A 16,054-nucleotide genomic window follows, 5' to 3' on the forward strand; every position below is an offset into this window, starting at 1 on the left:
TAGCCCCCCAAGAAATTTTTAAACCCCCGGGAACATCATGGCAGGGGTGGCCTCGCCCCGACCCAAACGCCCCGCCGAAAACCCCAAACCCCAAAACCCGCCCCCCTAGGGATATCGTCCGACCCTCTCCGTCCCGTAAAACCGTGGAGGCGCACTAGTCATGCACGCACTCGAATGCCTGTAGTAAACAACCGTCTCGTCCCGCCCAAACTCACTGCCGGACCCGAAGATGTAGCCTTCTTGTTATACCCTCTATCATGCTCACGCTCACTTCTTTGCTGCTGTTGGCTTTCTTCCAAATTCTAGGCGTGAGGTTGAATTCTTGAAATATCCATATTGTCCTCGGCTGATGCAACAAGCACCTATCCATCAAACGTGGCCCCTAGGCCTCTCACAAATCGGTGCACTCGGGCCCATATTCACTACCATGGCCGAAGCATATTTGGTGTCATTAAAGAAGCAAGAGATCGTACTTAAAGCACTCATACCCCTGCTTAAGATTTAGAAATTTATCGCTCTAGCCTCCACCGAACCTTTGAGGCAAAGAATGTCGGGGGAAAGCGCATCCACAAATTCTTGCTATACCGGGAGGCATTGCTCCCCGTGAAGCCATCCAACCGTATACCAATGAACAGCGACATCCCTCAATCTATAGGACGCTAACTCCACCGATTCAACGTCTGAAGCATGCATTAGCCGAAGTGGCCTCAACATTTCATCAATAAAATTCTGAGGGTCCTCATCTAGTTTTGACCCGAATAATTACGTGGGTTCAAGCTAATAAAATCACCGCCTGCACTAAATGACTCGTCACCTTGCCCCGTACCTTGCCGCTGAGTCTGGGCCTCTTTTACATTTGGCCCGAAACATCCGGTGGAGGAGCTGGAGGTGCTGGATCTGGGGCTGAGGCTCTCTCATGGCCCTCAGAAATAGGCACTGAATGGGAGGACTGAGATCGAGCCGCATTCTGGGACTCACCCTCCTCAATATCCGTTGGCGGAGCTCTTTCAACCCACTTTTCTGCCACTGTCTTGCCCTTCTGAGCTGCCGTAGCCTTTCTCTTTAAAGGAATTTCTGAAATACATAAAACACGGTTAAGGAAAGAAAAGTCCTTATATCATAGCTCTATCGCACGATCTTATGAAGAAAGAAGGTCATTCATTCCTAAAATGCCCGCAGCCTCCCGTTTATAGGTGTGTTGCAACACACCTATAAACAAGACTCTACTGGAAACGGCTCGTAGACACACCCTAGGACAGAACTGCTCTGATACCACTTTGTCACGACCCAATCGGAGGACCATAACGGGCACCCGATGCTAGCCCACCCTGGCACCTCTTATCGTACATCCACATTTATCTCTAGGTGGGCCACATAACTAAATCAAAATTTCTATCCGTCATTCATGCAACTCTTAGTGGCAACGATACATTCATAACATAATTAACAACTATACGCCCATCAATGTACATAAGCCGATGAGGCTATCAAAATGATATACAAAATATAGGCCGACAAGGCTTCAAGACATCTAACCATATACAATCGTCTACGAGCCTCTAAGAAGAGTAGGTAACATCATATAGGCGGGACAGGACCCCGCCGTGCCCATGTATGTACACAAAAGAATAATACCAAAAGTTGTAGCTCCGAATGAAATGGAGCTCCTCTATATAGTCTCTGAATAAGAAATGCTATGGATCAAGCCTGTCTCCCTGGCCACCTGCGGGCATGATGCAGCATCCACAAATAAAAGGACGTCAGTACGAATATTGTACTGAGTATGTAAAGCATAATCAACATCATAATAGGAGCATAAGAGACAGCATAAGGAATAGCATAAGATGGGAGAATCGGGAGATAGTAAAGCCATCATCATCATTACTTACTTACTTGTCTTTCATAGGGACCTTCCATTTCTAAAGCGTGCTCCCGTACATACATACATATACATTCGTGTTCGTATTCATATTCTTATCCATACCATACCCGACCATGAAGGTTCGGTGTTTCGCATACCCGGCCATGACAAGGCTCGGTGATCATACATACTTGGCCCTACCAAGGCTCAGTGGTATCCGTACCCTGCCGGCAGGTGTGCGCGCAATAGGTATCATACCCGGCTATATAAGCTCGGTGTCACGTAATAGTCATACATACTTAGAAGCGTATATATAAGGATCCATAAGTATCATCAACATCATTACCATTATCATTTTTGTTACGTCTATCCTTGGAGGATCAGCTATCATATAACGGATGCAATGGAAATCATGAAAGTATCGAGGATCCTAAGCTTTAGTAGCTTTAAAGATAGAATCATTTGGAGGACATTATAGAACTAATGAAAGGATATAGATATAGCCAAGGAACCATGCCTTATTGAAAGAAGGGTTAGCCTTACATACCTCTTTTTCTACTTAACTATCTAACGTTCACTGTTGAAGCTTGAATAATCTACATTTAGAAGGATTCACACCATTGTTAAGTCTTAATGATACTCTTAAATTGAAGTAGAATAATTCATAGTCTAATGAAAATTGGACAGCATTTCCCCCATTTCATCAACTTTCACCATATCACAAGACAACTTCCAACAACCACAATAACATCCATAATACACTCATAATATCCAGTTCAAGTAATCACATTACACTAAGCCTTCAATGTTCACCCCCATGTTCAACTCATACTAGCAGCTTTATACCCATTTTAGCACATTTTCATATAACGCTCCTTCATGACCATTATTACCTTCCATAACATGGTTATATCCATATCATACTAAGAATCATGACTTCATATAGATTACTACTCATAAATATCATAAAAGCTACATTTAGACTTCATTTTCTACCTCCTTCTTCCACCCAAGTCTTGCTACAACAAAACATTCTCAACAACATGAAATAAGCATGAAAACTAACCTTTTCATCCCATTTAATGATGGTTTGGAGCAGCTACCAACTTTGTGCAAAACCCTAGCTACAATGCCCAAGTTTTCTTGTAGTCTACAAACCCTAAGAAACCTTCTAGCGTATGAACACTTGATTCTTGCCTCTTGATCTTTGTTTTATCTTGGATTGGGGTGGAATAAGTTTAGAGAAGGGTTTTGAGGTCTCAATACTTGTAGAATATGAAAAATGAAATAAAAGAACCAAAGGCAACTATTTATACAAAAACTTAAAATCTGCCCGACGGATACTATACGGACACTTATACGGTCAGTATAAGTGGCCGTGGTTCACCACCATGAAAAACATCTTCCTGATAGGGGTTATATGGACCCTTTATACGGGCCGTATAAAGTTATACGGACCGTATAAGTTGTCGTATAACTCCACTTCCCTGAAATGGCTTCCGTCATTCGTTCGATCTCCAATCCTTATGGAAAATTCTTGACACTTATTTAACGCTTCATTACCAATCTAAGGAGAGTTACAACTCTTCTTTAATACATCATTAATTCAACATTAGCTCGGTACTTTACGGAACTTTTCTAAAACACCACATATACTTTGCCCTTTTTAACGAACTTTCTCCTCTTACTTCCAACATCTTTGAAATCTTAACTAGGATCATTATAGAAACATCATATTTGCCTCACCCTACATTAGTCTATCTATCATGCGACGACATGAAATTATTTTGAGGTGTAACAAGAGGCTCGAGGTAGAGGTCTCAGATGCTATTATTTCAGGTACCATTTTTGTTCGTCATAGAGCAGCTTCTGTGTTATTTGAACCTCAATCCACTTATTTGTATGTGTCTGCATATCATGTCATTGATTGGGATTTGCCTGTGATAGCATAGCTATACCTGTTCATGTGTCTACTCCGGTTGAAGATTCTGTCGTGGTTGATCGAGTTTATCGATCATGTTTAGTTACTTTTATGGGCTATGACCCTTGGGTAGATTTGATGATTCTTGATATGGTGGACTTTGACATTATCTTGGGTATGACCTGACTTTCTCCTTATCACGCGATCTTGGATTGTTATGCCAAGACAGTCACTTTAGCCATGCCGGGCATTGCTAGACTCGAGTTGAGGGGTATTCTTAGTCCCTCTCTGAAGAAGATCATTTCCTTCCTTCCGGCAAAGAAATTAGTTAATAAGGGATGCTTAGCTTATCTGGCTCATATGCGTGACACGACTGTAGCATCTCCACCCCTTAAGTCCATTCCTATTGTGAGCGAGTTCACGAAAGTATTCCCGTCTGATCTGCTGGGTATGCCACCCAATCGCGACATTGACTTCTGTATTAACTTGGATCCGGGCACTCGCCCTATTTTCATTCCGCCATATCGGATTGCACCTGTCGAGTCGAGAAAGCTTAAGGAGTAGTTAGGGGATTTATTGAGCAATGGGTTCATTAGACCGAGTGTCTCCCCTTGGGGTGCTCCTGTGTTATTTGTGAAGAAGAAATATAGAACCATGAGGATGTGCATTGATTATTGACAGCTGAACAAGATTAATATTCGGAACAAGTGCCCTATGCCTAGTATTGATGATGTATTTGACCAGCTTCAGGGTGCTTCAGTGTTTTCAAAATTTACTTGCGTTCAGGCTACCACCAGTTGAGGATCAAGGCTGAGGATATTCCGAAGACAGCCTTTCGGACGAGATATGGTCACTATGAGTTTCTGGTGATGTTATTTGGGCTTTCCAATACCCCAGCTGCATTTATGGCTTTGATTAATGGCATCTTTAGGTCATTCTTTGACTCTTTCATGATTGTGTTTATTGATGATATCTTGGTGTATTCCAAGAGTAGAGAAGAGCATGAGAGCCATCTTCGTACTATTCTGGGGCTGCTGAAGAAGCATGGCTTGTTTTCTAAGTTTTCAAAGTGTGAGTTTTGGTTGGATTCTGTGGTATTCTTGGGCCATGTTGTGTCTAAGGATGGGATTATGGTTGACCCACAGAAGATTGAGGCTGTGAGGAGTTGGGTGAGGCCCACTACTATTACTGAGGTTCGTAGTTTTATGGGTTTGGCCAGCTACTACCGACTCTTTGTGAAGGGTTTTGCTGCTATTACGTCATCTTTGGCCAAATTAACTCAGAAGGATGTTCCCTTTCAGAGATCCGATGATTGTGAGGAGAGCTTTCAAAAGCTTAAGCTTCTTTTAACTTCAGCCCCGATCTTAGCATTACCCGTAGAGGGTGAGGATTTTGCGATCTATTGTGATGTATCCCGTATGGGTATGGGTGTTGTGTTGATGCAGGAGGGTAGAGTGATAGCTTATGCTTCCCGTCAGTTGAAGATTCATGAGAAGAATTACCCTACCCATGATTTAGAGTTATTGGCCGTGGTCTTTGCGTTGAAAATTTGGAGGCATTATTTGTACGGTGTCCATTATGAGGTTTTCACCGATCACCGTAGCTTTCAGCATGTGTTTACCCAAAGATATCTTAATTCCAGGCAGTGCCTATGGATGGAACTCCCGAAGGACTACGACATCTCTATTCTTTATCATCCTGGGAAAGCCAATGTTGTGGTTGTTACCTTGAGTCGCAAGGCAGTGAATATGGGGAGTTTAGCTCGTTTGATAGTTTTCGAGTGTCCGTTGGCCATGGAGGTTCAGACTCTGGCTAACAGTTTCGTTCACCTTGATATTTCAGCCCCAGGCAGGGTTTTTGCTTGTTTAGAGGTGAGATCATCTTTATTGGATCAGATCAGGACTCATCAGTTTGAGGGTGCTTAGTTGAGCAAGATTGGAGATAGAGTTTTGAGAGGTGAGGTCAAGGAGGCCATGATTGATTCTGAGGGCATTTTGAGGATTAAGGGGCGCGTGTGCATTCCTCATGTTGGTAATTTGATTCAGTCAATCTTGGCTGAAGCTCATAGCTCTCGATATTTTATTCATCCGGGGGCGACTAAGATGTATCGTGATTTAAGGTAACACTATTGGTGGCATCGAATGAAGAGAGATATAGTTGATTTCATGGCTAAGTGTGGGAATTATCAGCAAGTTAAGTATGAGCACCAGTGACCTGGCGGTGTACTTCAGAGGATGCCCATTCCCCAGTGAAAATGGGAGAGGATTGCCATGGATTTTGTTGTGACTCTTCCAAAGACCCTGGGCAAGTTTGATTATATTTGGGTGGTAGTTGATCGATTGACTAAGTCCGCTCATTTTGTTCCAGTTCATATTTTTTATACCGCTGAGAAGTTAGCCAAGTTGTACATTCGGGATATTATGAGGTTGCATGGGGTTCCTATTTCTATCGTATCTGATCAGGGTACTATCTTCACTTCTCATTTCTGGAGGGCTTTTCATGAAGAGTTGGGTACCCGATTGGATCTCAGTACATCTTTTCATCCCCAGACCGATGGGCAGTCCGAGCGGACCATTCAGGTGCTCGAGAATATGTTGAGAGCTTGTGTTATTAATTTTGGCAGTAATTGGGATCAGCACTTAACCTTGGCAGATTTTGCGTACAACAACGTCCATCATTCGATTATTGGCATTGCACTTTTTGAGGCTTTATATGGTAGGAGATGTAGATCTCCGGTTGGCTGGTTGGATGGATTTGAGGTTCGACCTTGGGGTACATATCTGTTGGTAGGGTCCCTTTATAGAGTGAGAGTTATTCCGGCCAAGCTTTTGGCAGCTCAGAGTCGGCAGAAGAAGTATGCGGATCGAAAGGTCCGAGATCTAGAGTTTGCTATTGGTTACTAGGTTTTATTAAAGATTTCCCCCATGAAAGGTGTTTTGAGGTTTGGAAAGAGGGGAAATTTGAGCCGCAGGTATGTTAGCCCATTTGAGATTATTGACCGTATGGGCGATGTAGCTTATGAGTTGGCTTTGCCGCAGGCTTGGCGGGAGTTCATCCCCAGGCAAGGTTTTTTGCTTATGTAGAGCTAGAGGCAGCGGGGCTGCCCTGGCCAGGGGTAGGGCTCTTGTAATAGGACAGTGGCTCGAGAGATCTCTCTCTCCAGAGCCTGAGGATCAATAGGTTCGAGGCCAGGCCGCCGAGGATGATGTGGCCCCCACACGGACACAACCCGAGATTACTTCTGATCAGACTATGCAGGATACCATGGCTCGTGCTCCATTCCACTTGGATGCCCAGTAGGTTGTCGCTGGTGTTACCACTCTTGGCGGAGGTTCGCAGACCTGAGTTAGGGCACAGACCCCTGAGCAGAGACTTACTAGAGTAGCATACCCCCTGCAGCTATGGCTCCCCGTATTGATACAGTGCCAGCCCCAGGGGATGATCTTAGGCCCGTTGAGGGTGCTGTTATGACCGTGACTGATTAGGATCTTGTTAGGAAGCTAGAGCCGTGGGGGTTTTTGGGTATTTCTTCTGATGACGCTTATGAGTTCATCTTGGATATGCATGAGTTGCTACATAGGACGGGGATCGCAGAGTCCTATGGAGTTGACTATGTGTCCTATCAGTTTTGCGGTGACGCGAATACTTGGTGGAGGTATTTTGTTGCTTGCAGACCTGAGGGTTCTCCTCCCCTTATTTGGACTCAGTTCTACTAGGCCTTTTTTGAGAAGTATGTGCCCCGGTCTTTGAGAGAGGCGCGTAGGGAGGAGTTTCTACATCTATAGTAGGGATTTTGTTTGTGAAGGCCTATGTGACTCGTTATCTGTATCTGGCCCGTTATTCCACTCCCTTGATCCCTACTGTGCCTTACAGTTTTGTTAGTGGGTTAGTCGGTTCTCTTCAGATTCCTTGCCTTCAGATGGAGGGCACGTGGGGGTCTCCTTCCGGTCCATCATCGAGCATGATTCTTTGGTTGAGGCCGCTAAGGCCCGTGCATTTGGGGGTGGTGGTGAGAAGAGGCAACGTCAGTTGGAAGTTATGGTGGTTCTAGTTCGAGGGGCACCGGTCAGTCTTCTAGGTCGTATCAGCCATATTCCGGCTACACTGTGCACTCAGCTTTGCAGGCTTCCTCCAGTGAGCCACCTAGGCATAAAGCTCCTGAGAGTTCATTTTCTCGATCGATAGATAGGGTTGTTTCATCCGGGTCCTCAACTTCGGTTTATCAGTCTTCACTCTATCCGACCTATTTTGCATGTGAAGAGATCGAGCATATTGCTAGGAGATGTCCCCAACCCAAGCGAGATTATCAGCCACTGAGGACTCCACAATTATCTGGTGGTCGAGGTGGTGCTCCTCAGAAGGGCGGTGCTTAGTCAGATCACGGTGGCTCTAAGGGTTTTAGAGGTGAATCCCAGGCAATTAGAGGTGGGTCCCAAAGTGCGAGAGAGGGATCTCAGACTGGACGTGGTGGGGCCTATTGTTACTCATTTTCGGGTAGGCCCGAAGCGGATATCTCAGATGTCGTTATTTCAAGCACTATTTATGTCCGTCGTAGAGCAGCTTCTGTGTTATTTGATCCTAGATCTACTTATTCGTACGTGTCGGCATATCATGCCGTTGATTGGGATTTGCCTTGTGATAGCATAGCTGTACCTGTTCATGTGTCTACTCCGGTTGGAGATTCTATCGTGGTTGATCGAGTTTATGGGTCGCGTTTAGTTATTTTAAGGGGCATGACACTAGGGTAGATTTAATGATTCTCTATATGGTGGACTTTGCCATTATCTTGGGTGTGATCTGGCTTTCTTCTTATCACGCGATCTTGGACTGTCACGCCAAGATAGTCACTTTAGCCATGCCGGTCATTACTAGACTCGAGTGCAGGGGTGCTCCTAGTCCCTCTCCAAAAAAGATCATTTCCTTTCTTCAGGTGAAGAAATTAGTAAATAAGGGATGTTTAGCTGATCTGGCTCATGTGCGTGACACGACTGTTACATCTCCACCCCTTGAGTTAATTCCTATTGTGAGCGAGTTCGCGAAGGTATTCCCATCTGATCTGCTGGGTATGCCACCCAATCGCGACATTGACTTCTCTATTAACTTGAATCCGGGCACTCGCCCTATTTCTATTCCACCATATTGGATAGCACGTGCCGAGTTGAGACAGCTGAAGGAGTAGTTAGAGGATTTATTGAGCAAGGGGTTCATTAGACCGAGTGTCTCCCCTTGGGGTGCTCATATGTTATTTGTGAAGAAAAAAGATGGAACCATGAGGATGTGTATTGATTATCGATGGCTGAACAAGATTAACATTCGAAAAAAAGTGCGCTATGCCTCGTATTGATGATTTATTTGACCAGCTTCAGTGTGCTTCAGTGTTTTCAAAGATTGACTTGCGTTCACGCTACCACCAGTTGAGGATCGGGGCTGAGGATATTCCGAAGACAGCCTTTCGGACGAGATATGGTCACTATGAGTTTCTGGTGATGTCATTTAGGCTTACCAATGCCCCGGCTGCATTTATGACTTTGATGAATGGCATATTTAGGCCATTCCTTGAATCCTTTATGATTGTGTTTATTGATGATATCTTTGTGTATTCCAAGAGTAGAGAGGAGCATGAGAGCCATCTTCGTACTATTCTTGGGTTGTTGAAGAAGCATAGCTTGTTTACTAAGTTTTTGAAGTGTGAGTTTTGGTTGGAGTCTGTGGTATTCTTGGGCCATGTTGTTTCTAACGATAGGATTATGGTTGATCCACAGAAGATTGAGGATGTAAGGGGTTGGGCGAGGCCCACTACTATTACCTAGGTTCGTAGTTTTGTGGGTTTCGCCAGCTACTACCGCCGCTTTGTGAAAGATTTTGCTGCTATTGCCTTGTCTTTAACAAGATTGACTCAATAGGATGTTCCCTTCCAGTGGTCCGATGAATGTGAGGAGAGCTTTCAAAAGCTCAAGCTTCTTTTGACTTCAGCCCCGATCTTAGCATTACCCATAGAGGGTAAGGATTTCGCGGTCTAGTGTGATGCATCCCGTATGGGTTTGGGTGTTGTGTTGATACTGGAGGTTAGAGGCGAGGCAGGGTTTTGGCTTGTGTAGAGGCGAGGTCATCTTTATTGGATCAGATCAGGACTCATCAGTTTGAGAATGCTCAGTTTAGCAAGATTCAAGATAGAGTTTTGAGGGGTGAGGCCAAGGAGGCCATGATTGATTTGAGGGCATTTTGAGGATTAAGGGGCACGTGTGCATTCATGGTGTTGGTGATTTGATTAAATTGATCTTGACTGAGGCTCATAGCTCTTGATATTCCATTCATCCGGGGGCGACTAAGATGTATCGTAATTTGAGGTAGCACTATTGGTGGCATCGGATAAAAAGAGATATAGTTGATTTCGCGAGTAAGTGTGGGAATTGTCAGCAAGTTAAGTATGAGCACCAGCGACCCGGCGGTATACTTCAGAGGATGCCCATTCTCGAGTGAAAGTGGGAGAGGATTGCCATAGATTTTGTTGTGGGTCTTCCGAAGACCCTGGGCAAGTTTTATTCTATTTGTGTGATAGTTGATCGGTTGACTAAGTCCGCTCATTTTGTTCCAGTTCAGATTTCTTATACCGCTGAGAAGTTAGCCAAGTTGTACATTTGGGATATTATGAGGTTGCATGGGGTTCCTATTTCTATCATATCTAATCGGGGTACTATCTCCACTTCCCGCTTCTGGAGGGCTTTTCATGAGGAGTTGGGTACCCGATTAGATCTCAGTATAACTTTTCATCCACAGACCGATGGACCGTCTGAGCGGACCATTTAGGTGCTCGAAGACATGTTGAGAGTTTGTGTTATTGATTTTGGCGGCCATTGGGATCAGCACTTACCCTTGGAAGAGTTTGCTCACAATAACAGTTATCATTCGAATATTGGCATGGCGCCTTTTGAGGCTTTATATGGTAGGAGATATAGATCTCCAGTTGGCTGGTTTGATGGGTTTGAGGTTCAACCTTGGGGTATGGATCTATTGAGAGAGTCCCTTGATAGAGTGAGAGTTATTCAGGCCAATCTTTTGACAGCTCAAAATTGACAAAAGATGTATGCCGATCGGAAGGTCCGAGATCTAGAGTTTGCTATTGTTGACCAGGTTTTATTAAAGATTTCACCCATGAAGGGTGTTATGAGTTATGGAAAAAGGGGAAAGTTGAGCCCCAGGTATATTGGCCCATTTGAGATTGCTGACCGTGTGGGTGATGTAGCTCATGAGTTGACTTTGCCGCCAGGCTTGGCGGGAGTTCATCTGGTTTTTTATGTTTCTATGCTGAAGAAGTATTATGCCGTCGGTACTTACATTATTCGTTGGGATTCAATATTGCTTGATGAGAATTTGACCTATGAGGAGGCGCCTATTGCGATTTTGGATAGGCAGGTTCGAAAGTTGAGGTCGAAGGAGATTGCTTCTATGAAGGTGCAGTGGAAGCACCGTCTTGTTGAAAAGGCTACTTGGGATACTAAGTCTAATATGCGCAGCCGATACCCCCAAAGAAGTCATTCATGACTTATCATGATACTAACAAAGTTGCAAATGAAGTATAGTTTGTAGCTAGCGGTTGCTCCAACCATATGTCAGGAATGAAGTCAATTTTCACAGGGCTTGACGAGACACAAAAAATGACTGTCAAGAATGGTGATAACAACAACCTTCAAGTTGAAGGAAAAGGAACAGTAGCTTCTACATGATGTTCAATTTGTTCCTAGTTTGGCACATAATTTATGGTTAATATTTACATGGCAGAAAACAGAATGTTTCCATTAGAAGTTTCAAATGTTGAAACTTTTGCTTTGGTTACTGGTGCAAAAAATGACCCTGAGCTGTGGCATTTGAGGTACGGGAATCTTAATTTCAAGGGGATAAAGTTGCTAGGACAAAATGGTATGGTCAATGGATTACCAAAAATTAATTCTTTTTATTTATGCAAGGGTTACATTTATGGGAAGCAAAGTAGAAATTCATCTCCTGTCGTAAAAGGCTTGGAGAGCTTCTTCTTGCTTAGAATTAATTCATTTAGATTTGTGTGGTCCAATGAATACTTAATTTTTTAGTGGGAGTCGATATTTTTTTCTCATCACAGATGATTTCAGTCGCATGAGCTGGGGGTATTTTCTAAAATACAAATCAGAAGCTTTTGAAGATTTCAGAAAATACAAGGCTTTGGTGGAGAATCACAGTGGGTTGCGCATAAAAAATCTTCGAACGGACAGAGGTGGTGAGTTCTTATCTAATGAATTTATCCATTTTTGGGAAGAAAATGGAATTCGTGGGGAACTTACAACACCTTACACGCTGGAGCAAAATAGGGTTGCTGAATGCAAGAATTGTACCATTATGGAGATGGCAAGAAGCTTACTAAAAGGCAAGGGACTTCAAAATCAATATCAAGCAGTTGCAACCTCAGTGTATGTGCTGAACCTATCTGATACAAAGGTCGTGATGAATCAAACACTATATGAAGCTTAGAAAGGTATAAGACCTTATACAGAGACAACCAATTGCTGCTACTGGATGGGTTCAACATTTGCAGATGATCTTGAAGGCAACCAACGGCAAGACACATAGGGCTTTACTACTCAAAATGATCTACACTGAGTATATCCATTGCCTATGGATTGAGAGAAATACTCGAATTTTTGAGAAGAGAAGAAAGGAGTATGAAGTCATTGCTAAGGAGATTGCATATACATGTTGTGTTAGAGCTCCACCTAGGCTAAGTATTATGCTGCAAAATCTTATGTTTTAGCTAGTTTCAGAGCTTTGTGTCAGTTTTGTGATGTTCATGGATAGCTTGGCTGAGTCAGTCAACTATGGTGCTTGTAACGTTTTACACTGGTGATTAATGGAAAGGTTAGTCACTAAAAAAAGGTATAAGAACTTCAGTAAGCAACTTAAGAATTTTCGGGTGTACTGCCTATGCTTTGGTTAACTCTCAAACTCGTCAAAAGCTAGATGAAAATTTACAAAAATGTATTTTCATCAGTTATTATCTTGAATCCAAAACATACAAGTTATATAACCCTCTTAGTGGCAAAGTGATAATTAGCAGAAATATTGTATTTGATGAAAATTCAAGTTGGAATTGGAGTGAAAAACAAGTACAACAGGAGATTTCAATACCCATTGAAGACCCTCCAGATGAAAGACAAGAGTGTGCCCCAAATGCACTTGAAGGAGCAATTGCACAAGAGACATCTGAGACACTTGAAGAGCCTTCAATTGAGACAATTCCACTACGAAGATAAAAAAGAGTAAGAAAATCAAATCCCAGAAATTCTAATGCATCTTTTCAATTTTCTTTTATTGTTTCAGATCCTATATCTTATGAAGAAGCAATTGAAAATGAGGAGTAGAAGAATGCGATGAAGGAAAAACTGAAGGCAATTTAGAAAAATGAAACGTGGCAGCTGACCGGCTTGCCAAATGGAAAGAATGTTGTTGGCCTATAGGGGATATTCAAAACAAAGTATCATGATGGAAGTGTACAAAAGCCAAGGCAAAACTTGTCGCAAAGGGATACTCGCAGCAACAGGGTATCTATTTTGAAGAGAAGTTTTCTCCTGTTGCTCGATTTGAAGTAATAAGAACAATTTTAGCATTAGCTGTTCAATTGAACTGGTAACTTTATCAACTTGATGTTAAGTCAGGGTTCTTGAATGGTGAATTGGAAGAGGAGGTTTATGTTGCCCAACCTGAAGGTTTTGAAATCAATGGCCAAGAGGAAAATGTGTATAAGTTGGAGAAGACACTTTATGGGTTGAAACAAGCGCCACGCGCCTGGTATAGCAAAATTAATTCATATTTTCTGCAAAATAGGTTTGAAAGGAGCGAAAGTGAGCCTACTACTTGAAGCGAGGTAACAATGATTTTCTAGTTGTATGCTGTATGTTGATGATATAATTTATATGGGATCATCTCACTCTATTGTAGCTGAATTTAAATCTAATATGATGAGTAGATTTGAGATGCAAGATTTGAGTCTGTTGCATTACTTTCTTGGATTTGAGGCGAAACAAGAAGAAGATAGAGTATTTGTTTCTCAAAATAAATATGCATCAGACCTTCTTAAAAGATTTGGCCTCGTTGATTGTAAATTTGCTGCAACACCCATGAATCTGAATGAAAAATTACAGCAGGAAGATTGTACTGAACGAGCCAATGCAAGAAGTTTTAGAAGTCTAGTTGGAGGTTTGATTTATTTGTCTCATACTCGTCCAAATATTTCATACTCTGTTGGTGTCGTTTCAAGGTTTATGAGCAATCCATTGAAGCATCACTTTGGAGCTGCAAAAAGAATTTTACACTATGTTGTTGGAACACTGGAATATGGTATTTGGTATTCTCATGTTTCAAATTTCATATTATTAGGCTTTACTGAGAGTGATTGGGTAGGCTCGGTGGATGATAGGAAGAGTACTTCAAGCAACATTTTTAGCCTTAGATTAGGTGCAATAACATGGAGTTCGAAGAAACAAGTGACAACGACATTGTCATCTTATAAGGCAGAGTATATCCCAACAACTTCTGTAGCTTGTCAATGCATTTGGCTTAGGAGAATTTTTGCTGATCTTTAACTAGAAGCAAGAGAAAGCAACTAGAATTTTTTGTGAGAACAAATCCTCATTTGAAATGACTAAGAATCCTGCATTTCATGGAAGAACAAAGCACATCGATATTCGCTTCAATTTTATTAGTGAGCTGGTGGAGAAAGATGATATCATATTGAAGTTTTGGAACACCAATAAACAAGTAGCAACTATATTCACAAAAGCATTACCATATCAGAAGCACATCTACTTCAGATCATTGCTTGGTGTTAGTGATTTTGGATCAAAGGGAAATGTTGAATAAGTGATTCAAACCGAGAGAGAAAAAGTTACTGCAGCTTTTTGTAGTATCTTTACTGTTTTTTGACTTAGTCTAAGTTAGTTGTTATTTTGGTCCTTAAGTTTCTGAGTTCAGTTGTAATGCACGACAGATTTAGTGCCAATATTTTCTCCATATCTGGTGCATTTTAGTTGAGATGTAATGCCTATTTAAAGGCTTCTCCGATGAAGAATAAATGTATCCATTGCAATATCATAACTTAATCTTTTCTTTGCTCACCAACTGCTTGCTTTATTTCTTCTTAGAACTAGCTTACTGTTTTACTTTCTTGTGCAGTAGCTAAGTTTTATTTCTGAGTGTGTGAGAGCTCTTTTCTCCAATTACTATCAATATTTTATTTTCTTCGATATTTTAGCGTAGCTTCTTTACTCTTGTACTTTTAAAATTTGTTTTGAAAGACGTTTTTCTTGAGCCAAGGGTCTATTGGAAACAACCTTTCTATCCCCACAAAGGTAGGGGTGAGGTCGGCGTACACCCGACCCTCCCCAAACCCCACTTGTGAGATCACATCATGGGTATGTTGCTATTGTTATATTATTATGTTTGTGTGACTATATAACTTTTAAACCTTGTGGTCTTCAACATGTTAACATTTCCGTGAATATAAAAAAATTCATAAAAAAATGTATCATATTTTTTTAATGGAATAGTAAGGAACAAATGTAGTAATACTTGTTTTAAATGATTTAACCTTATCCAAACAAAAAAAAATGTTTACAAATTTTTAGATCACACTAATATTGTTAGTTTTATTGAACATCATACATCAATATCTTAATAAACTCTAATTTCAACAAATACAGAATGTTCATTTTCTTTTCCACAAAATAGATGTTTAGTTGAGAATATTTATTTTGTATTGGTAGATATGCTTAAATGTACCTTTGGCTTTACATGAAGTCACAATAGGTTTACAAGCATTGGACTTGATACTAATAAGATTCAGTGATGTAGGAAAATTGCTTGTATTATGTATTGATCGATTACATGTGTATGTATACAACTTTTGAGTTGAAACAAGATTAATAATATCAACAACAACAACAATAAAAATATTATGAGAAAGGTGAGGCAATATTTGATTGCAGATTACCGGGATTCTTTTTCTTTAATTTGCTCTATATGCCCCGCAAGTTAGGGTTGTTTCAACAACACCTAACTTGGTATGTTGTTGCTAGTGATGAATCTTGGTTGGTGAGTATACCAGCGCGCTGGTCTGCAATGTGGACATATGTGACATGAAGGCAATTTTGTTGCACTTGTTCGCATACAAAATAAAAATCAAGTGGTATTTATGTTGTCACAGTAGAATTTAGGAGGTTTTGCAAGGGTCACATTAAGTTCCGACA

At 41.7% G+C, this 16,054-nt stretch overlaps 1 protein-coding gene across 1 annotated transcript; it reads left to right on the plus strand.

Moving 5' to 3' along the window:
- The first annotated feature begins 13,180 nt into the window (after positions 1–13,180).
- LOC132061394 (uncharacterized mitochondrial protein AtMg00810-like) lies at positions 13,181–14,392 on the plus strand. The gene is made up of 3 exons (XM_059454223.1): positions 13,181–13,198; positions 13,462–13,598; positions 13,693–14,392. The coding sequence occupies exons 1-3, from the start codon at positions 13,181–13,183 to the stop codon at positions 14,390–14,392; spliced, it is 855 nt and encodes a 284-aa protein (XP_059310206.1).
- The last annotated feature ends 1,662 nt before the right edge of the window (positions 14,393–16,054 follow it).

Source organism: Lycium ferocissimum, chromosome 6, assembly GCF_029784015.1.
Source record: "Lycium ferocissimum isolate CSIRO_LF1 chromosome 6, AGI_CSIRO_Lferr_CH_V1, whole genome shotgun sequence".
Lineage (NCBI taxonomy): Eukaryota > Viridiplantae > Streptophyta > Magnoliopsida > Solanales > Solanaceae > Lycium > Lycium ferocissimum.

Coding starts and splice junctions, on each gene's coding strand:
- LOC132061394 (XM_059454223.1), top strand. Junction 13,599..13,692: donor AAACAAGCGCCACGCGCCTG/GTATAGCAAAAT, acceptor ATGATTTTCTAG/TTGTATGCTGTATGTTGATG.